At 35.9% G+C, this 25,680-nt stretch overlaps 1 protein-coding gene across 1 annotated transcript; it reads right to left on the bottom strand.

Moving 5' to 3' along the window:
- Nucleotides 1–13,019: 13,019 nt before the first annotated feature.
- Nucleotides 13,020–14,057, bottom strand: LOC149576939 (uncharacterized). Its single transcript, XM_089795418.1, has one exon. It carries the CDS (start codon nt 14,055–14,057, stop codon nt 13,020–13,022), a length of 1,038 nt encoding a protein of 345 aa, XP_089651544.1.
- Nucleotides 14,058–25,680: the final 11,623 nt, after the last annotated feature.

Raw genomic sequence — 25,680 nt, 5'->3', positions numbered from 1 at the left:
AACTAGGATCCATATAATAATAATAATAATAATAAAATTATGTTTTCTAGGCATGTGTACTTTTGTTCATGATTTTCATCAATAATGAAAGATTCACCAGGATTTTATAAAATTTTCATACTATTGAAAAAATATTGCCAATTAATTTATTTTTTTCCCACTCAAAAAAATTAATTTTCCAATAGAAATTAATCATTTCCCCTAAACTAATGTTTAATTCACCAAAATTTTATAAATTTTTCCAAAGGGGGGTTTCTTAAAGTTATCCCTGATCCTGTCTAAAAGGGAGAAGATGAGTAGGAGCATCTAATGAGAATCAAAAGGGGGGCAAGTGGTCAATGTCTATCCTAATGGAGCTTAGAAGGGATGTAGCTTGGGCATACCAGCAATGGGCTCTCACAAAGGTGTCAAATTTGGTAAGCACAACTAAGGAGTAGTATGCAAGGTAAGAGTATATGTCTTGACCATTAGAGGAGTTTGCAAAGCAATAAATATGATGGAGAAACCATATCAGGTCAAAAATAGTCCCCAATCTAAAGGGATGAGCTCAGAACTTAGCTAGAATGATACTGTGGTAGATGGGGCGATGACATATGATAATCTTCCAAAGGAAGAGAGTCTAAATATGCTCAATGGAGTCCCAAAATGACCAAACCATATAGAAAAATAGGTCTAACCAAAGATTCCAAGAGGGACAGCTTGGATGGGGTGTCTTGGAAGTGGTGTATGAAGCACTAGCTCTCAATCATGGCAAGGGAACCTATCCCTTTGCTGATTCTAAGCTGGATGGTAGGTCTCAAACTAAAATGAGGATTAGAGAAGTTGACCTCGAGGCAAGTGTATGAGGAGGTGATCTCAATCTCTTGACTTTGAAAGTAGAAATGCAAGTGTGAGGTCTTCAGGCAATTGAAGACCATGACCCGAGTCTTCCCCAAGTTAACCACAAGCTATCTCAAGTCACAAAAGGAGGCTAAGTTGTCAAGAGTTCTCTAGAGGCTCTCGAGTGAGGAGGAAAGAATAATCACATCATCCACAAAAAGAAGGATGGAGACTAAAACCTGATGTAAGTAAAAACCATCACTTGGAAGGGATGAGTCTTTGATAAATCACTGAAGCTCATCGATGTAGATGCCAAAAAGAGTGGGGGAGAGGGGGCACCCCTACTTTACTCTAGTAGTGCTCAGAATAGGCTTAGAGAGCCCTACTGGAGTCTTAATCTACCCTCAAACCACTCATAGAGTCTCATAATAGCTATCAAAAGAATCTCTGATATCCCAATGTCTCTAAGCCTCTAGAAAGGGAAACTCTAGGAACATAATCAAATGCTTTACAAAAGACCACAAAAAAAAAAAAAAATTCCACAGATCGATGAAGAGCCTCCTTAATGATTGCCCATAAGGTCAAGGTATGATCCATAGTCTAATAATTTTCTCTAGAAAAAACTTGACCTCTATCCCTGCAATTCATCTTGTCTGGTTCCCCTGAAAGAATAGTATTCAGTGCTATGGAATAATGTTTGGCAAAGAAATGCCCAATCATGATGGTCCTATAATTTTTGGGGTCAAAAATTGACCTTGTCTAATGAATCAGATGGATCACATGCCTCAACCAAGCCTCCAGAAAGCTAGTACAAACCACTCTATTAAAGAGTGTGGTGAGATAGGAGCCAATTACCAGGCTACTGAGCTTTATTAGTGTTGAGCTATCATTTTGCATGATGCTTAATGATAGGAATCCTTTCAAACTCCTCTTTTGAAAAGGTAATCTAGTATCAAGTCCAAGGTTCTGGGAAATCTTGCGACTTACTATAATATACTCAATAGAAGATAAATGTGAGTGTTCACGAGGAGGCCTTTACTGGTTCGACCAATTCTAGATAAGATGTTGAATCTTCTTGCTATCTCAAAAAAATTAACCTAAAAAATAAGTATTATTTTGTATATTTGTATTTATAATGAATGCAATTGTAACTATGCAACTATACGAATTCCTAAATTAACCAAGTGTTTGTAAAATAAAATAATGAAGATAGGGTAACAAGAAGTTTAAGAAAATGACTTGAAAAGTAAATCCCTAACTGACATAAGCCATGAAAACAACATGTTTGTGAGTTAAGCCTTTGAAAAGATTGGTAGGTAACCAATAAAAATAGGAGCAACACTTCCTCAATTCCACTATTGCAATCGTTGATGGAAATTTAGTAACCGTAAGATGTTTCACTTTTCATTAGATCACAAGGCCACAAAAAGTGCACTCATGTGAGACAAAAAGCTATGTAGGAATAATGGGGGATCTCTTCTCCAACTAATTATGTTAATGAAATTTGTAAACACGTGGAAAACACCAAAATTAAAAGATCACTCAATCAAAATAACACAATAGAACTATTGGCTCCATTACACTCCATGAACATACATTCAAAAAATATAATGAACTCCAACAAGAATAACTCCACTTGAAATGAGAGAAACAAAAGCATATATTATTGTATCAAAATAATGGCCTGAAATACATGTTACATTCCTGAATTTATAAGAAATCAACTTCTCAATTTGTGTTGAGAGTGAGAGATTCCTCCATGCAAATACATGCTTAAAACTAATAAAAAAAAATCTATTTATGTACAAACTGACTCTCTAGATGGTGCTAAGTAGGACTTCACCCTTGTTCATATCCTTTAGTGGATGCATAAGCCTTACATGACATAAAACAAAGAAAGCATGAGAAAATAAAAAGAAGACAACTATTAGATGATGTAGGAGTCTCTAGAGATGTCAAAAATAGAAGCTCAACCTTCTCTGGATGTTTGTAGGAGTTGAACTACCATTAGAATGCATTTTTGGCACATGGAAAGCTATAAATTTGGAACTAGAAATTAACTATCAACATAACTCTAACTTCTTCAAAAAAAATTGTTTCACCTTTGGAGAAGCACACCTTGGGAGAAGCACAACTTATGCACCTTGGAAGATAGGGTTCAAAAAATACAAAATTTTCCCAAGTGTCAAAACTGAAATTCTAGCTTCTAGGTTTTGTTCCCCTTCATACCAGAGCTATGTTTGGATATTTGCTCTTGAATTTTTCTATGATCTTCATCACTTGGGTTGCATCTAGTAAATCCAAAGAACTATACTTGTCCTTCACTATTTGCTAGTAGTCGCCCACTTCTATGCAAGTCTCCACATAATCTTCTAATTTTACGTCTAATTCCAATAATGCCTCCTCTATCTTGAATGCTTGTCTAATTCTTCATTAGTTGAAGCTTCATCAAAGATATTTCAAAACTATTCAAATTTGACTATTTGCACCAGAAAGAGTTTATATTTTGATTCATCTTCAAAAATGTCAAGGCATGCATCACTATAATCCTTCTCTACTTCCAAAATTTTCTCTTGGGTTTGATCCTTGAACTTATGAATATTTGTGTGTAATGTCTCCATTACTTTATTACCATCCACAATCTTCTCAACCCAATCATCTATCTTATCTAACTCATCTATTGTATATACATCCATCAACATATGATACATTTGACCTTTTATTGACTACAATGCTCGAAGGTCATTTTGCCAAGTATGTACCTCATCCATCAATTGAAAATCTTGGTTTAAAATAACAACTAGTTTTTCCACATTATTCTACATATCATGCAATAACTTGAGGTTCCCTTGTATTATCTGCACACCCTTTTCCTCAAAAATCTCTCCCCATAACTGACAAGCCTTCAAAAATGGATCTCCCTGTATAACTACCCTCTCTTTATCTCCCTTCTCTAAAGCTACTTCAAGGGTGGCCTTTGGATTATCTTGGTCAATAGGATTGAATAACTCATACAAAAATCCCCTCATGATTTCATTCTACTTTCTTAACATGACCAATTCAGTCTCATCTTTATCTAAGTGATTAAACATTTCTTTAATTCCTATGGTGAGCATCAATTTAGCCATGTCCACAATTGGTTTCCCAAGCAAGACTTCTTTGATCTAATAATCATTTGTGGTCAGTTCTTCAATATTTGCATTTAGAGGAGGGATAATAATGTGAGAGAAAAAGTCCTAATTTCAATCATTCGTAATAAATGCCAATGTATGTGCATCACCCTTAGGTAATTCAGGCTTCTTTAGAGCTTCAACTAATTTTTTCGTTCCCTCCTCATTAAAATACAATTGCCTCTTATTCCTAACCATCACCTCTTTATTCAACCATCTTGGAGTAGTTTCCATCAAAGACTTATACTTAGATGAAAAGGGAGTTTGTTCTACTAGACCTTTCCCTTATCACTCCTCTCCAGAGTCCTTTCTTTTTGTGAAGGGTTTATGTCAGGCATCTCTGTGTCTATTGAGTCCATAGTTCTTGCCTTTGCATCTTGGGAAGTTTTCCAAAATTCTTCATATATCTAGCCCTCTTTTGATACTTCATCAATGGGTCTCTTTTGTGGCTCTTCTTCATACATTGGTTGCATATGTTCTTCATTGAATAGAGGGAGAGGAGTGGCTGAACCTTTAGCCAAGAAAGATAAATCTTGACTTGGTGATGACAGGGCACCTTGAAGTCCTTGTGGTTGAGGTGGTGATCGACTCCAATCCCCTTCCAAAGGCTAATTTTTTGATGTATTCTTTATCTTATCACCAATAAGTTTAGTTCCTACATGCATGAAATCAAAATTTGACATCTTAAAGACATTAGCCCCTTGGTTCTCTTGCTGATCAATCCACTATTGTAACTCATCCTCTGAAGTAGTAACCTGAATAGGTTGTTTAGGAATGGATGGTAGTGTCATAGTAGATCTTCTCAACTCTTCCTCCATAGCCCTAGCAAGACAAGTCCTTTGACTCAAGGGAAGGTCATCCTCTTCATCTTCTTCATCCTCTTCCACTTCTTTAGGAATAGTTTCTGGAACTGAAGGAATAGGACTAACCCTTCTTATCACCTTTTGTCTCCTAGTTCTTCTCACTGGAGTCTTTGTCTTGTTAGCTTTCTTAACTAATGATGGGGAAGCCTCTTTCCTAGGTGTAGAAACTTCTTGTGCTTCTCCTTAGTTAATTGGAGACACTTCTTCCACTCTTTCTTCTTATCCTTGCCCTTGTTACAATAGTGGGACTTCTGGATTGTCCTAGACTTGAGTAGCTTCTACATTTCCTAGCTCTTGATTCTTAGTGGCTTGAGTTGCCTTGCTATCTCCAGCAAAATGAGTCTATCAGATGGATACCTAGGGAACTTCTTAGGATTTACCATTGTGCTTGCTACCCTTAGGTAAGTGAATGTCTTAAGTTCGATGTAATAAGTGCCTATTTATGCAGTTCTTGCTTCACCTCTATTGACATCCTTTTTGCATAATCTCCTTCAATGAATATGATTATTGAAAAATTGAAAGTGTCATTCACAATTTGATACTCTTTGCTTTGATTTGACAATTTCTTCTTTACTAGCTAGGGTTATACCACATACAACTGAGCATTGGCATCTTGCATGCTTCTTAAACAACCTTGGGTAATCAATAGTCCTTGTTGCTAATAGATATACCAAGTATGAGGTCATATAGAATCTTGGATTAGTTTTTATGGCCACCAATTGTTCATCCAAATCCTTGACAAGTATTGTAGCCCAGTCAATTAGAATCTTTGTCATTTTGATGGTTTTGATGAAGTGTGCCACTCATATATTTAAATGTCTTGCACTGGTAATCCCCATGATCTTACTTAGGATCACTATAGAATGCCCAATATCATCCTTCATGTAACCTCTTATCATATCTACTTTTCCATCTTTTCTTCCCACATCTGTCCTATCAATAAATATAATGATTGAATAGTTTATATAGCTTCTTATTCCTGCTCTCTATACCACCTTTCTACTTGATGGTATGTCAATCTTATATACTAGTCTTCCCTCAAAAGATAGAATACTTGCTCAATGTTTTTAGGTCTTATATCGAGAAAAATCTCTCATATTATGCTTTTAACCACCCTCTCTTTTAAAACATAATTCTTGACAGAAGCCATGATCAACTTGGAAGATTGTAGTAAAATAGGGTGTGAAGGTACTTTTACTAATCTTGATCTTATAAGTGTAGACAACATTGGGGACCTCTCATTTTGTTTTTTGGAGAGCCCTAGGAATGTATTTCAGTCAATATAACCCATTTTTGTATCTCAAATCTCTAAATTGTATCTAGGAAATAGGATTTGGATTGGACACCTTCAAACTTAAAGATCACCAGTTTAGGAGCAATCTTTGCTGCGAGGGAGGATGAAGAAGAAGACATTATATCTACACAAAACATAATCGTATTAGTCTAGAGGTGGAAAAATCAATTTAAAACAAACTATAATTGCTAAGAAAACTGACCTAGAACCCTAAAAATTGTTAAAACACCTAAAAACCTTGTTTTAGCTCTAAAAGACTTTTTTTTGGCACACCTTGCACACCTTGAAGGTGTGCTAGGTGCACCTTGATACTTAAAAAACTTCTTAAATAAAGGGTGTGCACCTTGCATACCTTGCAAGGTATACAATGTGTGTACCCTTTACCCTTCTTATCACCTTGGGAAAATATGGTGTGTATATGCACACCTTATGCGCACCCTATTTTGTACAAATCAAAAGGTGCACACTTGCGCACCTTGAAAGGTGCACACTTGCGCACCATATTCATTTAAGAAGTTTATTCATTTAGCACAATGTAAGCTGCATATATGCACACCTTACAATTAGGTGAAGACTCTTAAGTTTTAGTTTTGGTAATGAAAGGTGCATTTTAAAGGTTTTTTTTTAAAATAAAAAGGTGCACAGTTGCACACCTTGGATTGGTGTGCAACTACACACCTTTTAACTAATGTGTATGTTTATGTATGTAGGAATTTGAAGGAAGAGGAACACCTTGCTGGGTGCAAAGGTGTGCTAGTGGTGGTTTGGAGGAGAATAATGTGTAAGGAAGAAGGGGGATCTTGGGATTTTATAGGCCTGGGATAGAGTGCACCCCTTGGAGGTGTAGACCTGTGCATGTCCATAGGTGTACCCATATAAGGGAATCTGCTCTCCACTAGTGCACCTTGAAGGGTGTGTTAGCTACACTAGTGCACCCCTTATCAGTAAAATCACACTTTTCTCTAGAATTTTGAATTTCTGTGATGCAGGTTTCTTAGGCAAAAGGCTTGGGCTTTCTCTAACACTAGGTAAAGCCCTAAAAAAGACTCAAAAATTGGATTAGGGGTCTAGAAAAGAAAAATTTGAACTAGGGGGTCCCCATTTCTTAGGAGAAATGGGGTGTGCATTGTGAAACCACAACAAGCAGTTCCACCTGGAAGCCATACTCATCGGCAGTTCTACTATATCTATAGTTCTAATGACCTTATGGATGATATAAGTGGTAAAGATATAATAGTAAGGGGGTGAGGTGAGGTGGAGAGGTGGTTGACCTGGGATGTCATAAAGGGTGGTGGTGTGGGAGATGAGGGACCATAAGTTGATGGAGGAAGGCAGGGATAGGTAACATGCAAACAAGGTGCACCAAAAGAGGTTTAGGTCCTAGCTAAGCATATTGTATAGGATCTACAATGTGAAACAATGCAAGCACATTTCTTCACATGAAGAAACTGGCTATAGGAATGTCGAAAACAATTGATAGCTAAAGGGGAGGTCTCAAAGGTTAAAGTCAAGTGGTGGTGAAAGGCTTTATAGTTGGTATCAAACTAGTAGTTTATAGGGCACATTTTATGGCACTTGGATCTAAGGATAGGGTGGTGGGGGATGGAAAGGAAAGCCAACTCCTAGATGGCTATGGTCAAGATATCAAACATGGAGGAAGCATGGTTACACTCAGAGAAACACATAGGTGAGAGGAGTTGACACAGGTGGAAGAGGTTCCCATCACCTTTAGTGAAGTATAAGTGGAAATGGCTAGGGGTGTGGTCCAAAGAAGTTGAGGGATGGGGGTGTGGGTAAAGGTGTGGAGCAGCCTTCCCCATATAGGGAAGGTGGGACTAGTGAGAGGGGAGGGGGAGAAGCAAAGTGCAAGGCACAAAAGAGCATGGTTGGCAAGTGAGAGATGGGTGACGGTGAAGCTACAGATGGAAGAGATGAAAGAAGCACTCATGATAATGTAGTTAAGTACATTGGCACCCCCACAGTGTGGCCAATAGGTGAAAAGCTTAGTCCATGAAAATAAAGAAGGTTGTTCAAAATACCTAGATTCAAAGACTCACATAGTTGGAGGAGGAGACAACATAGATAAAGGTCAATCATGATCCTTAGAAATATGCTGCAATCCCAAACTAACATGATCAAGTTCTATCATATTGGGACAATCCATGCCTTAGTCATGTATAGGGGTCTGTTATTCCCTAGTCTATGCATTGAAGTCACCTAAGATAATGATGTCACCCAAGGCACTAAATCTGGAAATGCACTTAATCATATCAGTAAATGGATCACCATCCTTGGTACTGTGAATGGTGTAGGGTGAAGAGGCTGGTAGAAAGTAACAAACTATGATGAAGATATCTTGCTGATGGTGTTTGTCATGACATATATAGATCCACATAAATCTGGCATGTATGTCAGAATAGACCACAAAAGCAACACTAAAGAGGTTGACTCTAAACTGGTAGGCAACACCATTAGACCCCCACACCCCACCTAAGGAGTGAATCTCATCCTTGAAGACTAACAACCACTGATAATCATCAAGACCCATAAGAGGACAAGCATGAATCTCATGGGTCTTAGTGATAGCTAAGATATCAGCTAACCCTATGACATCCTAAAAAAGACATAGCAATGAACAAAAAAGATCTATTACCATTCCAATAGTTAACAAGGAGAGAGCCAGAGTGGGGGGAGCTCTTATCAAGCTACTATCATGGTCATCGTTTGGCCTTAGAGGCCTTATCGACCTGTTTCAATTCCCACTAGCTAGGTGGAGAATAATGTATCACTACCTTGAGATTCCTGATGATTGCCCACTTACCATTGTATCTGGCCTCCATTATAAGGTTCCTAGCATGTTTCAATTTAGTCACCTATGCTCTAGTGAGATCCTCATCTAAATAAATCTTCAATGGAAGAGAAAATAATTTTCTTTTCGCTCTAAGAACCTGTAGCCTATAACGTAAAGAGAGAAACCTAATAATGAGAGTTCCATCACGACATGTCCAACATCTGTCAAGTGAAATATCATGAATATCAAGCTGATCATTGAGGAAAGAATTCCCTATAGAGTTCAACTAAATCTCATATAAGGCAAAACCACAAAACCTATAGAGTTCAATTGCAATTATCACATTAAAATCATTTTCTTTCAAAACATATGCAACATGAGTAGAATGAAATTGTACAACACCCATATTAGTTGCAATACTCAATCATGCCATATGGTGGAGAACATTCATGCAAATGGGGCCATAAATTATCTTGCATATATCCTAGATAAGGCCTAGAGCACTAACTTGAAATGGGTCCCGTGTTGTAGACTGCTGCCCAAAACAATCTGCCAAAAAAACTTGCCAAATAACAAATGACCACAAACACATTTAAAAAAATAAAATTATGGACCCAATTTGGTCAAAATTTTGACCAAATTGGGAAACCCTAAGTTGGTCAAAATTTTGACCAACTCAGGCAAAAAAAAAGTATTCAACAAGCCCATTTAGGGCTTGGTCAAAATAAAAGGTCAAAAATTGACCTATAATGTACTGGTGTGTATTGACCACTACAACACAACCATTTCACACCCTTACCATGTTATAATCCATCTTTACCTCAATTGTTGAACCTTTCACCCATCTCCATGCATGACCACTTACCACATGAAGCTTGAGTATATTAGATCACACATCCATCTATATCAGGACATATCGACATCATCATAGGATGAACACTTGGGGAGCTTACCATTTTTGGTCTTCTTTCCTCCTTGGTGTTTTATCTTCCTCCTATCATAAGTGTTTGCTTCAATTTAGTTTGAGTGTTAAATTTACTCTTAATGTTCATAGCATACTAAGTTTTTAGCACTACACTATGAGCTAAATATATGCAATCAACCCAATTAAAATATGGAAATAGGTCTAGAATAAAAAGTGAAATGAATGATAAAGTACTCATCTTGAAATATGCAAGGAAATTTGTCTTTTCACTCCAAAAATCATAGATGTGTACTTGTGACAGAACTTCCAATTGCAAATTCACAGTCACAACAGAAAACCTAGAAAATGGTATTTTTATTAGGCCTCCAAGAAGATGTTGATATGGTTGTAAAGTGCAGAGACACTTTATGAGAAGATGGACATGTTCCTAGGATAAAGTAGCAAAGTTGATCCAACCTTTTTAGAAATGTTTTAGCAAATATTTTCTAGATCTATGGTCACAATTCGACTATTCTACTTCTCCACACAATAACACTTGGTTTTTATTTTGTTTTGATGAGGGCTTACCTTGATCAAGCCCTAGATTAAGGAATTAACCTTGAAAATGAAATACAAAATATGTAAGGAAAGAAAGAAAAAATTAAATATTCACCTTACTTGTACAAAACCTTGTCAATAAGCATTTACAATGTTTGTGTATTATAGATGTTGAATTTCCAATGAAGGATGCAAACAATCTCCACATACACAATGGATCTACCAAAATAACATCATGGATCTATATATGCAAACATGCATCAATAAAGAAGATGATGTATGTCTCAATGTATACCTTATCCCTTGATGGCCAAAACAATGCTAGATCTTGAGGAGGAAATGGTCATAAAGGATTTTTGAGTTTATTGAATGCTTGAACTTGCACACATCATTTCTATTATGATTATGGGTTTCTCATGGATGATGTATGTGAAAATGAGATGCCTAGTCTTCCTTTTATACTCCTATTCATGTGTGAAATCAAAGCAAGCCAATTTGGTCACCCAATTTTCTAATTTGTAACCTCGAGACAAAACAAGCCCTAGGATTCAAAATCTTTGGGGAATAGGTTGACCTAGGTCGACATATTTTAGGGACGTCCCACAAGGAGCTAAACCCAAGGTCTTATATAGTGCATTGATAAAAATGGAAGATAGAGAACATAATAGGAAAATGATTTGATTGAGAGATAATTCATCCATGGTCTATAAGGTCACTAAAGGATGAAACATAAAAGGTCTTAAATGGTGGGTGCTTCCATTTTAAGATGGTATATTCAACCCCCACTTTAGCAGAAGTATGCATTTTTCTCAAACTCATAGTGAAGTAGAACAAAAGAAAAATTTGATCTTCTCATGACTAAGGAGACAAAGAAATCATTAAGTCCCCAATGGAATTGAGTCTTCATCATGTGTAGAATCACAAAAAGAGAGATGTTGCTGACAAGAAAAATTGCAGTCAACTCACCCAATAAGGTTTGCATTCCTTATTGTGAACTACATAGCAATGAAAGGTGTGCTACAACCAAACATGATAGTGAATGGTCTAGTAAGTGTATGTGGAATACTAGTCAACCCATCAAAGATGAATTGAATGGTCTATCAAGTACATGTGGCATGAAAGACTCATTCTCAAGGAAACTCCATGTCCAAAAAGAAGAAGCAAAAAAAAAAAAGTCATAAGGATGTATGTGTCCTCAAGGGATCAGGAACAAGATTAGGCTTCCTAGATTGTCAAAAGTCCCAAGAATGATGAAACAATGATCAAGCCTCCTAGAATTCTAGTAACCCAAAGAGGGATTAAAAGAAAGGACTAGGCCTCCTAGACTATCAGTAATCTAAAGAGAGATCCAAAAGAGAAACAATGATGAAGCCCTCATAAACTGTCAATAGTTTAATAGAGGAAACTAACTGTCAAAGTGTGTGTGTACACAAGTGATTAGAGTGCATGCCCCCATGTTCAGTCAATTATAAACACCTTAATGGGAGAAATATATTTAACAAAAGAGTATATGTATCCACTAAAAATATTTTCACTATGAAATGCCCCCAAGAGAGAACAATTCAAGGAGAATAAAAAGAAGACAGAACAAAGAGATCTACTAACTTTGGGGTCAATATGATCATACGATAATATGTAATATTATATCAAGTATGAAATGCCATAATTCCCCAAATGAAGTAGAACTACAAAAAAATGAAGGAAAAGCATATAAGAGATACAAAGAAGATATTTTTTGGGATGGAAGCATGGAGACCAAAAAGAATCGATGTTACCATGTCACAAACATCCAAGCAAACTATAGAAGAGCACATGCATGAACAATAACACATATAAAACATAACATATAATTTCATTTAATAATATCAAGTTTCCACAATCCATTGTTAATGATGATGTTGCTTCTGGATTCGATTGTGTAAGTTTTTTTATCATCAACGTTTCGGATCACACTCTGTGATCCATCATCAGGATGAGAGAAGGAAGTAAAAAAGTATGCAGACTAGCCAAGCCCAGCAAAATAAAAAGAAAGAAGAGAGGGGGAGGAGCACACAACACGAGGCAGAGAAAGAAATTTTTTAAAAATGGGGGGACAAGAGAAGAAAAAACAACAAAATAGAAGAAACAAAAGAAAGAGGGAAGAGTAGAGAAAAAACTCTTTAATTTATGAATCTATAGCAATAATTTTTAAGATAAAATTAAAAGAATAAAATATTAAAAATAAACATAAATAATTGAAAAATAAATTAAATCAATCTAAAAATAAAAATAAAAATAAAGGAACCAAATGTGTAAATATATATAATTATAAAGGAGAGATCGCAAAAGAACCCGAGACCAACTCGAAACACGAGACAAAGTAAACGAAAGCAAAAAATAAGAACATAAAAACCATAAAAATACAAAATATTAAAAATAATGAATAAATTAATAAAATTAAAAATAATAAAAATAATAAAATTAGAAGACCAACAACATAAAGAGAAGCAGGCCGCACGCGAAAAGAAACAACCAAGAGACAGAAAGGAAGAGGACCGAAAGGAAGTAGAGAAAACAAAGACAAAACAGGACAAAGAAGAGCCAACGTACAAGGACACCAAACCACAGACAGGGGAGGGGGCTATCCCTGCTGTTGCCGGCAATCGAGCGAGCGAAGCAAAGGTTGCCACGAGGGGTTCAAGGACCACCCATCATCTCGATTAAGGTTGAGGGGGTGGTGGCTAATTTCAATGGCTTCTTTGAGCTTTCTCTTGAAATAATTGCTCTCTTTGCAAAGGATTTGCGCTTGCTCCAAACAAATGTGATGTTTGGTGGTGACAGAGTGCTCTGCTAAGGCCGATTTTTGGACCCTATCATGCAAGATGTCTGCCCCGTGCTCACGTATCCTGGTCCGAAAAGAACGACCAGTTTCTCCAATGTAGGGGGTGCCACATGAGCACACAATCTTGTAGACTCCTGAGTCAAGAAATGAGTCTTTGGAGTCCTTGAGCTGCGGGACAAGATTACTTAACTTTGAAAGGGGTTTAAAAGCAACTCGGAGGCCCCTTTTTGTTAAGATTTTGGCAATCTTTTGGGAGATGCCATCCACAAAAGGAATGGAAACATGCCGAGCGGGGAGGTTCGTGGACAGGGAAGGCCTAGAGCAAGAAAGGAAGAAGGATTTGGCCTGGCGAAGAGCCCTAGAAATTTGCTTGCACGGATATCCATTCAAGGAGAAGACCTGACGAAGATGAGATAACTCACTATCTAAGTGTTCTTCATCACATATTCTGAAGGCTCTCAAGGCAAGGGTTCTAAGGATGCTGGCTTTATGGCTGGGGTGGTGGTGGGAAGAGGAGTGGAGATATAAGTCAGTGTGGGTGGATTTACGATAAACCTGCCTACCAAAGGTGCCATCCCGCTTCCTGATGAGAAGAACATCAAGAAAGGATAAGCGGTTGTCTGACTCTAGCTCCATGGTAAACGATATGCCAGGGACCAAGTTGTTGATGTGCTGGTGAAACTCCTCAAGTTTTTCAAGCCCATGTGGCCAACACACATTGGTGTCATCTACATATCGTTTCCACCATCTAGGTTTCAGGGGAAAGGAGTGGATGGCAGTCTCCTCAAAATGTTCCATGAAGAGGTTCGCAATGATCGGAGAGAGAGGGGAACCCATGGCAACCCCTTCCACTTGCTCATATAATTTCATATAGGATAAAATAGAAGAATGTGTATGACATATTCAATTACTTTATCATCAAGCACCAACAAAGAAACAAGAATATGTAGGATAACTGAGAGCGGGGTGAAACATTTATCTCAAGTCCCTTAAAACAATTTTCATCTTCTTAAACTTATTAAAAAATAAACTTTATTATTAATTGGATTTAGTATGAAAATAACTTACAACAGTCTACAACTTTATGGAGAGGAAAACATGAAATACGATGCAACACATCCAATAACACATTAGCACCAATATTTAAAGTAGAAACCCAATTTGGGTAAAACCCACTGCGCGAATTGTCATGTACAAAGAACTTCACTCTTCTAAAGTGAGCTCAATTAAGAGCCAATCATGTTAAAGGTTATAAATATATTTTCTAAATGTGGCCCTATTAGGAGATTTTTATGAAAGATTAACTAGAACTATCAATCCTCAACGAGTGGCCTTATTAAAGGATGTACAACATTCGTTAGAATGACACGTAATAAAGAATTTACAAATAGGTCTATTAAATCCATTTAGTTAAGATATTTTCTACTACAATGGTTAGAAAGTACCCAACTACATTTTTCCCACCAATAAGAGTATCAGATTAGTCCACATCCCTAGGCCCATGTACCTAGCTATATTTTCTCCAAGAATGGGAGCAATCAAATTGTGTAGAGACTATAATTCGTTGGCCTCCATGGACAACAACTCAATCTAGTTATCCTTCTAGATTTTCCCCACTATCAAGTCATCATTTGAGACCTTTGTGCATGAGGGTTTTACACTTAAGGATTTTGTTTCATATTTGTGAGCATTGGGGGTGGTTTCCATCCATGTGCATGTCATTGAAAGAGCCCCAATTGAGATATTTAGCACACATACTTTTGCACCAGTATTCCTTTCCAATGATGAGTCTCCATGACATTTACAAATGAGAGCCTCAATTATGTTATTAATTTTCCTTGGGTCAAGGCCTCCAAAATTTTTGGGAGAGAAGACAATGTCCCAATTGATTGGTGATAGTTTCTTTTTCTTTAGTGCCCAACAAAAGAAAAGGTGCATTGGGTTTTCTCAAGTCTATTTTCCATACCTCCTATAGTTTTGAACAAGGATGGAAAGCACATAGGGATTCCTTATCATGAGTAGTTGAGGATTTGGAGCTTTCCAACATCACTATTGTGTTTTTCTTTCCACCACATAAGTTTCTTTTGGGTACACTCCAATATATTATTCCAAAACTTAGTTTTAATTTTTTTAACTATGAGTGGAAGCCCCAAATAAATTGAAGGGAGAGTAGAAGATTGACAACCCAAGATTTTGGTCACCTTAATTTGTATTTCCAAAGTAGTATTAAAGAAGAAAATTCTTCTTTTTTTGAAATTGATACATTTCCCCAAGGCTTCAACATAATTGTCCAAGTTTTTCCATTCTCTAGTCACTACCACCGAGGATTCTCCAAAGAGAAAAGTGTCACCCACAAATTGCTAAAGGACCAAGGGGGAAGGGTTGAAGTAGTTTTAATACCTTTTTTTGTTGTTGATCCACTAGGTTTTGCATGTTTCTTTGCATGACTTCAATAACAAGGATGGTGAGGGTCTCCTTGCCTCAAGCCTTTGCATGGGAGAAATAACTTACCTAGAGAGCCATTAGCAATTACATAGTAATTGACAATTTTGACACATTCCTTAACAATATTTATGAATTTTTCATTGAATCTCAACCTAATTAGGACTTTGTATAAGAATTTGCAATTGACTTTATGAGTAAGAGTACAAAGTTTGGTCGCAATTCTGTGAAAGTCTGTGGATTACGATAGTACTCTTCTAGAAATGGGTACCCATTTTTGGTTCGGGTGCCTGATTTTAAAAAAATTGGGTAACCATTTTTTATTTTCAAAAAATGGGTACCCATTTTTGAAAACATAAAACATTTGTATTTTTTAGAAATGGGTACCCATTTTTTACTTCTAAAACATGGGTACTTGTTTCTAAAAAAATAAATTTGGGGGGGGGGGGAATTTTAGTTGCCGATTTGACATTTTCAAAATGGGTACCCATTTTTTGAATTTAAATAACGGGTGCTTGTTTCTTAGAAAATTGTGTTGGATTTTTTCCTCCTACCTTGGATTTTGGTTTGGGATAGGCTTGATGAGACCAACTGACAAATTCACGCCTTGCCATAAAATTTTAGAGGGTCTTCCCGATCAAATTTTTTTATGAAACAAAAACCCATTAGAGCTCTCATTGTCTTGATTTCAAAAATATAAATTTTATGCTGCTATGATTTTATTTACTATTTTTTCATTATTTTTTAATGAAAGGTGGTACCTAAATGTAAAATAGTGAAGTTCACTAAAACTTTAATAAATTTTTTATTTTATAATTTTTCTTAAATTAATTTATATGTTATGGTGTTCGTACATGAGAGGTTTTAAAATTTACCTTTATAGCCAATTAATAATTAATAAAAAAATTATTCAATAAAAAATTAAGGAAAATTATTGTCATCAATCTTAGGTGTATTAGGTAATTCCCTTTAAAAGGATTTACAAAAATTCATTTATTTGTGTCAGATTATGGTGTCATGCACAAGTGTGGTATGGTCCTAAAATAGGCATTTTGAAAAAGTGGTTTTTAAAGATCGATACCAAAAACAAAATCTATCATATGGATACACAAATAAATTACATATTCAAAAAGTAGATTCAAAACACTTAAATTTTTATTTTTGAAGTTTTTTTATATTCAATATCTAAATGCATCAAATTTTGATGTCAATTGACAAGAAATTTCAAAAATAGGAAAAACACACACACTTTTTGGCCAAAAGTGGGACCCAACTTCTTTTACTGACCCTTATCATAATCCTTAGAGATGTCAAGCTTAAGAGCCTTACTTAAATTTTTGCTTCTATCCATGGAGTGGATGATTTTGTGGATGGAAATGAAAACATCCAAAATTTATCTTCTCATAACAAATCCCTTCTTATTTTGGTTGATAATCTTATCCAGGAGCTATTTAATTCTATTCGCTAGGATTTTGGAGAGAGTCTTGTAGAAAGTACTACATCAGATGATCAACCTAGAGTCATTCATGGAAGTGAGGTTATTATGTTTGGGGACAAGCACAATGAAGGTTTGGTTGTGCTATCACAAGATTTTGCCTATCTATATGAAGTCCCTAGAATCTCTAGTAACATCCAAACCAATAATATCTCTAAATTCTTGGAAAAAGAATAAGATCAAAGAATCCAGAGTTGGGGCTTCATAGGAACCCAACAAAAATATTTTCTTTTTAACCTCTTCTTTAGTAACACTAGAAAGGAGGCTCACATTAGCACCCTCATTGACCACATTAAAGATGTGGTCAATAAGGTCCTACAGAGTTAGGTTACCTTCCCCATTAGTAGAGTGGACATTCTTAAAGAATTTGGTAGCAAGGGGGTTTAGGAGATTTATCTTAGTGATTTTGTCCCTTGCCTCATTGTGAATAACCATAATGGTGTTTCCTATTCTATAGCTAGTCATTGATTTGTTGAAGGAAGAATTGTGGCCCCCCTTCTTGAGCTATTATACTTAGGATCTATGCTTCCAATTATTTTCTTCATTAGCTATTATTTTCTTCCATTTATTCTTATAGTTTTCTTCCTTACTTTAAATGTTAGGGGACTAGTTACCATTTTCCACTTATTCTTGCAAATCGTCTAGAGTAGTGGATAGATCTTTCTTTTAGGAGAAGATGTCCCCAAAATTAGTTTTGCTACACCTTCTCACTTTCCTTTTGATGATGTATAATTTTATAATAACTTTGTACATGGACAAGCTAGTAATAGGTGTGTCCTACCAAATTTTGGTCCTAGCCCTAAATGTTAGGTAAGATGTCCATATGACCTTGTATATGAATGGAGATGACCCTCTCTAGAGTGAGTCTAGCCATTTGAGGAGCACTAGGTTATGATATAAGGCTATTTTGGATAAGGATATTAAAGTGGAATTAGTAACATCCTAGGATGGGGAGGCTAAGAACCTATCTAGATAGACTTGAATAAGGTGTTCACCTTTTCTATTATTGGACCAAGTGAAAGGGTTTTTGGTTAACTCAATATCAATCAAATCAATACCATTGATAAAAGAAGATAAATCACCCATGTTGTCATTATAGTCATTTAGACCTCCATATTTATTTGAGGCATAGAGATATGAGTTGAAGTCACTAGAAAAAAGAAAGTTGTTAGAAGGGACTTGCAACATACAATTATTAATCTATCTCCATAGAAACTTATGACCAAACCTAGTAATAGGGGCATAAATGTTTACAAGGTGCCAGTGATTGAGGTCCTTGCTTAGAGAGACCACAAATTTTTTAGAAGAGAATAATAAGGCATTACAAGTTACATGGAGGGGATTCCAAAGGCTAGAAATCCCTCCTGAGGCCCTAGAGGTTTTAGAGTAGGTGAATTGAGCCCCTAGCCACAAAGTATTAACCATTAGAGAAATATTATTGTAGGACATTTTAACTTCTTAGACTAACAAGATTTCTACTTTGTGTTAAAAAAATACTATTTGATAGCATGTTGATTTTTAGGGCTATTTAGGCCCCTAATGTTCTAGAAGAGAACAAAAATTTCTTACCCTTTTGGTTTGCATCCCTTGGGTAAGTTTCCTACCCACATCAATTTCCTTGGCCATAACCTTCTGCCTTCTAATTAATTCATTCAAAAGGCCTACCTCTTGATGTCTCCAGTCCCACATCAAGTCTTTTCTTTTGGTTTTTCATTCCCCACAAAATTCCTTTGGTTCCTCCATATCCAAAATAGTCTAAATTTTTTGTATGATAATAGAATTTAGGGGTATTTTGTTTTCCATAGGGTTGAGGGTTGTGTCACTTGAGATGTCTTTTATACTAACCTAGTCACCCGATGGGGAAATAAGCACTACCAAGGTGTTAACTCTAATTGATTTGGTGGTGTTAGCATTGGATGAGGTCATAGGGGTGTCCTTAGGTGTAGGCTTAACCATGGTGCCTTCTCAAGTTGATGTAGAGATATCAATAGTGACAATATTCTCAACAATTATGGGAAGAGGAACATTAGGTGGTTGTGAGACTTCACTCTCTTCAAGCCCTAGATTTCCAAGAGGGGGGGGACCAAGAACATTCAAAACCATGATGGAGGTGGATTTCTCATTTGAGTTAGGACTACATGGGAGCATTCACTTGGAGTGATCTTGGAAACCCTTGGGAAGGTGTTTTTTTTCCTTATTCTTAGGGTCCATAGGAGGATTTTTCTTGCAATTTATATCATTGTGGCCTCTAATCTGGCATTTTTGGTAGAACAAATGGCATTCTCATAGAAAATAATTTTAATTTACTTACCAAATATTAACTTGAGCACCAAAATTAGGTATGTTCTTATTAATAGCCACATTAACACAAAATCTAGCGAACACCAAATAAGATTTGGAGATGGTTACCAAATCCATGAAGATGTAGTTTCCAAATGAGTTGCCCATCCATCAAAGAAATTGTTCATCCCAAAATTCTAATGTGAGGCTAGGAAACCTTGCCCAAATAGGTGTCATACGAGTAAGCTCAATGGATAGGTAAAAACCTGGCTTCCACTTATCAAGTTTGAGAAGGTGTTTACCATAAACCTACAAGCCATAAAGAATGAGGGAGAGGTCATAAAAAAAATTAACCAAAAAAGGAAAATCCCTCTAGGCATTGTTGAGGTAGTGATTCTTCCTTTGAGCTTCCAATAGGAAGAGACCCATTTCCTTATCATGTCGATAGAGGGTCTAAAGTTGAAAAACCTTGCCACCAAAGCAAGATTCAAGTTTCCCATGGTCATTTTAACGGAGTCCAGTAGGGAAATTTATGTTTCCTCCTCCATGGATATAATATCAACAATCAAGAATTAAAGTATATTATGGTAGAACCCCACAAGCACATTTTCTACCCAACTTTTGGGGGAGTTGAGGAAATCAATTCAGAGGAACTATTAGACCCAACATCTAGAGTGACAGTAAGTTAAGGAAAAACAACAATAGTGATTATGGTTTGGGCATCCACCATAGTTAGAATAGGACCAGGAAGGTCAAATACTAGGGGAATGAGGGGAGGACAAATCCTTCCCAAGGGTCACCATTAAAATTTGAAAAACAAAAAAGTGGGCAGGAAAACTAGGGAAGAGTTACATAGCAAAGCTTTTCATATAAGCTTATACAAGTCTATAAATTTTTTTTTTTTGTTTAAAAATTTAGTCTCGTCCTAAATAAATAATTTTTTCCCCATATTTCTAGGGCTCACACTTTAAATTTTGATTACTATTCAATTTTTAATATTTCTCAAAATGCACATGCAGTGACATTTTCTTCTTAATTCAATGTGTGCTACATAGGGTTGATGGGACTTTGGAGGAAATTATAGGAATGGTTATATAAGGTTAAAATTTATTTGAAAATTTATTTTTATTTGGTAAATAAATTAAAATTTACAAAATTATTATATGAATTCAAAATGTACCTCACAATTTTGTTTTTAGGCAAATTGCTGCTTAGGGAGAAGCACCCATTTTATTAATTCTAAAACAAAGAGATACAATAGATGTATCATTAATGAGAAAATGAACCATAGGATAATAGGCCACCAACATAATCCAAGGAAGAAAGACCAAAAAAAGTGAGATGTATTACAGTAATAAAGTTTTTTTCTTATTAATTTAATCATATTGATTTAATTATTAAGTCACTTATCATCTCTAGTTTACTTAAGCTAAACTTTGGGCATATAATAATTAATTCAATTATTAATTATTATCATGCAACCTAGGTTAGTTACCTGTTAGGATTTTGATCTCCTTTATAAGGATGATCTCTTTTTGTAAATAATTCATTCACTTTTGATTATAGCATTTTCTCTTTTTGCTCATCAAGATTGTCTCAACTATGGATTTGGGAATTCTAGCCTCCATAGCTTTTGCTTCTCTTTTTCTGTGACAGGTGTTTACATGTAGGTGATTCTTGGAAGTTGTGGGTTGATCTTTCATCAAATTCAACATGGTATCAGAGTTCTAGATCTTTATGCCCTTGTTCTATGTTGGAATATTCAAATATGAAAAGAGTACTTGTGAGAGGGGGGGGTGAATCATAAGTATCATACTTTAGCCAATAAAACTTTTAACTGAAAGTAAATTGCATGCATGTAAATACATTAAATAAACATGAAACAAAACACATGCATCAATAAATCATAACACAGGAATTTGGTAACCCAAAAACCCTCCAGGAATAAGAAGGTAAAACTGGGGTGGGGATGATACCCACAAAAATTACTGCAGCAATATTGTTCAACCACTTCTGATGGTTTTCCCTATTAAAGGCTTTACACTATGTCAATAGTGACCTGATTAGAGGATTTCAAACACTTAACATGAAGTGTTACCCTGTTAAAGGATTTATCTAAATAGCTATTAAGCTAACCTATCACCATATGATTTTCATTCTAATACAATTGCTAGAGAGTATTAGGTACAATAAACCTGACTGATTACAATCCTTGATTGCTGATTGCAGGCACTTGTTATGCTTTCTCTGATCTAGATCCTTTTGTGATCTGATAATCCTCACTTTTGAAAATACAATTCCTTCTGAACCCTTGTATGTCTTCTCACACTTCTTATCTCATTACCTCTTACATTTTACAATGAAGTTTCGTCTTCCTTATAAAGACATTTGAAAATTTAGGGTTAGGTATGGATCTACGATCCACATTTAATCTTCATTTTCCGCTCAATACTTATCTTTTGCTAATTGGTTGCATGCCTTTTGCATTTTTCTTATTGGCTGCATGCAAATTACATAGGAAAAAAAAAAAAGTTTCGATCTCATCATTAATTCCTTTGAGATTTACCTTCTATCGGCTGCAAAAACTGTTTGCATCATACTTTGTGCAATTACAAACTCTTATGCTGATCTACTAAGTTACTCGGCTCCTAAAGTATTTTTGATACTCGGCACATGCTATTTCCTAGATAGCTTGGCAAAACTGTATCACTCGGCACATGTTGCACTCGGCACTTGTTATCACTCGGCACCTGTTGCACTCGGCACTTGTTATCACTCGACACCTGTTGTACTTGGTACTTACTTTTGATCTTGGTTAAGTGTATTGACACTTAGTTATCAAATTTATTCTTTAAGCTAACAATCTCCCCCTTTGACATGAGTGGCAAAAACACTTAATTAAGATCCACGTGACTCAATAATTTATCCTTCATTTAAAATTTGCTCCCATAATTTTCTATCTCAAAATTTGCTATCTCCCCCTTTTATCATACTTATTCAAAATTTTCTATCTCCCCCTTTTATCATACTTATCATTTCATTCCTGTACTTACACTTGTTCTTATTACTTATTCTCCCCCTTTTTGACACTTATGTCAAGGGTCTTTACAATGAAATGCCATACTTGGCCAAAAATGTGTTGTTTACTTCAAGGAATACCTTCAGAGCTGCATCCCAATTTGCTAATGTGACATCCAATGTCTTATGCTGGATGGCAATCTCTGCTGCTAGGTGTACAAGTCCATCAGATGAAGAAAGATTGGGATCTTTCCTGACGACTATTTTTGCATTTATCTGCTCCTTATGAAGTAATTCCAAATGAGGAGTAATTGATGATTGAATTTGTATCAATTTGGCTTTTGTGGTTGCCTCCTCTACTGCTAAGATAGCTAACTCTCTTTGTGTGTGAAGCGATTGGACAAAATGCTTCTCACTCTGAGCTGGATCTGTGGGGAGTTGCATGCTAGAAATTTTCAAATTGTTTTCCAAGCTCAGTATTTTCTGGCCAGTGTCCTGTGTGAATGTGGAAAAATCACACAACTTGTTGTACAGGGAAAAGATGTTTCCTAGTAAAATTTTAACTGTTATAACTTGCTTTGCCAGTTCTTCTTTAGACAGTGCTATATCACTGGATATTTTACTATTTACTTTATCTTGGAACTTCTTTTCTGACCATTCAAGCAATCTGGCATTTGTTTCCTGGTCTTCATTAGTCACCTGGTCAACTATATCAGATAGTTGTTCCATGATTGGTCTTGATTCATCTAGAGAGTGTAAGCAAAAAGCTTCTGTGAATATATCTTTAATTTCATTCAATGTAAGCTTATGCTTGTATTCCTTTCTTAATGCTTCTTGTCTCCTTCTTTTGTCTAATGCACTCTGAATTTCATTAATCTTTTCTTTAGTAAGAGTGCTAGATTCATAATATGGGATCTTTATTTCTTCATCAAGCTCAGGAACTCCATAGTGAAGTTTCCTGACTGCCTTTGATGAGCTCGAGCCTGGTGTCCTGATTTGCAACTATAATCCATTTGTGCTCGGCTGCTGAAGATTTTGTGTAGGAGTACCAAATTTTGGTAATGCAACCAATGTTTGTATTGCAATCTCCTCCTTCTTCTTTGTCTCATCTTTTTATTTAGCTTGAATATCCCTTTTATGAATGTTAGGTGGGGTTGAACTTGTTTGTTGTTTAGATGTTTCTTTTATTTCCCCTGCTATTGTACTCGGCACTTGGAGTGTATCAGTGACTATACTTGATGGAGGTCGTGGTGCAAGGAATAGAATACTAGTAGTTTGTATGGTCAAAGGTGGCACTTATGCTTTTACCTTGACTTTTGGATTCTGTAATTCATCAACATTGACCAATATAGGATTTGAACTTAGTTTTACTACAAGTGATGATTGGTCAAGGATTTCCAAGTCTTCTGCAGTTAATGGATTGATGTTTAGATTTGAAGTATCTGTAACATCCTTTATTTTTATGATATCTGTAGGTGTGATGGTGGCATGAGGAGTACTAGGAGGAGATGCCTGTGTATCTTGTATACTTTGATCTTGTGGCTCAGCTGTATCTTTCTCTTCCTCTTTCTCCTCATTGTGTGCCTCTTCTTCCTTTTCTTCTTTTCTTTCCTCCACTAGTTTCTTCTCTTTTTCTTTGGTTTCTGTCACCTTCTTTTCCTTTGTCTTGAAAATTGCCTCTGCCTTATATTCTTCATTATATACATCTTCAATTTTCTTGTAAACTATTTTCCACAATCTTGTGGATTTAGTAACTACCTCTTCAATTTTATTTTGTAGTATGTTGAATGCTCTATACTTGGGAGTGAATCTGTTATTATGCCTTTTTATGGCATTTATTATTTGATCTTTAGTCAGATCAGGCAACAATCTTGCTAATGTAGACTCCCTTATTTCTTTTTCCATTTGTAAAAAAAAATGCCATTTATCCTCTACAATTTTATACAATTCTCTTGGCATAGATTCATCTAATTCTAGAGGTGTGTGATTATACTCAGCTATCATAGCATACACATATTCCTCTAATTTATTTTGCTCTTCTTTGGTGAGCTTAGAAAAATTCAGATTCTTTAGACCTTTTAAATCATTATTTCTAATTTTTTAACATAATTTATCAACAGCAGTCTGAGGTTTGTGTCTTACTACTTGAAATTGACTATTGTCCTTTGACTCTGTTTTCTCCTCATCTATTTCAGGCTGGGGAATAAATTTCCTTTTCTTTGACTCAGTAGCAGTCTTCTTTGAGTCTTTCTTCCTTCCTTTTGCCTCTTCTTGGGCTTTTTGTGCTGTAGCCCTTGTGGTAGGTCTCTTTGATGCAGGGGCAGCCACTTTCCTTCCCTTAGATTTAGGAGCAGAGGGAGTTGTGGTCTTTCTCTTAACTGGTGCTTCCTTGGCTTCTTCTACCTCAGCACTTTCCTCTTTGTCTTCTCTTGACCCTTGAATCTGACTTTGAAGTTTATCTCCTTCTTCTTCAATGTCTTCTCCTTCTTCTTCTGATATTCCTTTTTCTTCTTCCACGCCAAACTTTCTCTTGATTTGTCTCACTATTTTCTCTTTTTTCTTTACTGCCGAAGCAGTCTTCAAATCTTTTATTACCTTTGATTTAACAACATCATAAGTTCCATTTTTTTTTGCATTTTTATCAACTTCTTCTACAAGTAGAGCTATTATTGCTACAGAGGCTTGATCAACATCAAGTTCATAACCTAGTGGCCTAAGCCATCTTATTCTAGGTATAACTACTTGTATGTAAGTATAATCTATATCTACAAGAAAACAAATTTCTTTTACATATTTATCAGTCAATGAGACTGGAATTCTCATTCTTTGTTTCATGGACTTTTTGAAATCCTCAAAATAACCAGTCATTTGGGCATCAAAATTTTCACCCATCTGTTCAATGTATCCATTAATTTGTTCAACAATTTTTTTATCCGAATTCCATTTTACTTTCCCCATATAAGGAAATTCTTTCATCAAATAGAAGAACATACACATCAAAACTGATCCAAATTTGCATTGAGCTCCCTTGCTCTTCCTTATAGCTCCCAGATTTTCATTAATCTGTTGAAACATGAGCTCTGCCAAATCATAAGTTTGATCTCTTTTGATTATCTTGTATGCAACATCAACTGCTATACAAGGTACACTGTTCAACCTGCTTGATTGATAAAATTTGTGTGAAATGATTCTCATAGTAAAATCTACTAGGGAATCTATGACTGT

The sequence above is a fragment of the Cupressus sempervirens genome, chromosome 1 (genome assembly GCF_028749045.1).
Source record: "Cupressus sempervirens isolate cs-2001-9-10 chromosome 1, ASM2874904v1, whole genome shotgun sequence".
NCBI classification, from domain to species: domain Eukaryota; kingdom Viridiplantae; phylum Streptophyta; class Pinopsida; order Cupressales; family Cupressaceae; genus Cupressus; species Cupressus sempervirens.
This window is presented reverse-complemented; position numbering and strand designations above follow the sequence as displayed.

Excerpts from the sequence above, each read along its gene's own strand:
- LOC149576939 (XM_089795418.1), bottom strand. The coding sequence starts at position 14,057 with ATGGGTTCCCCTCTCTCTCCGATCATTGCGAACCTCTTCATGGAACAT.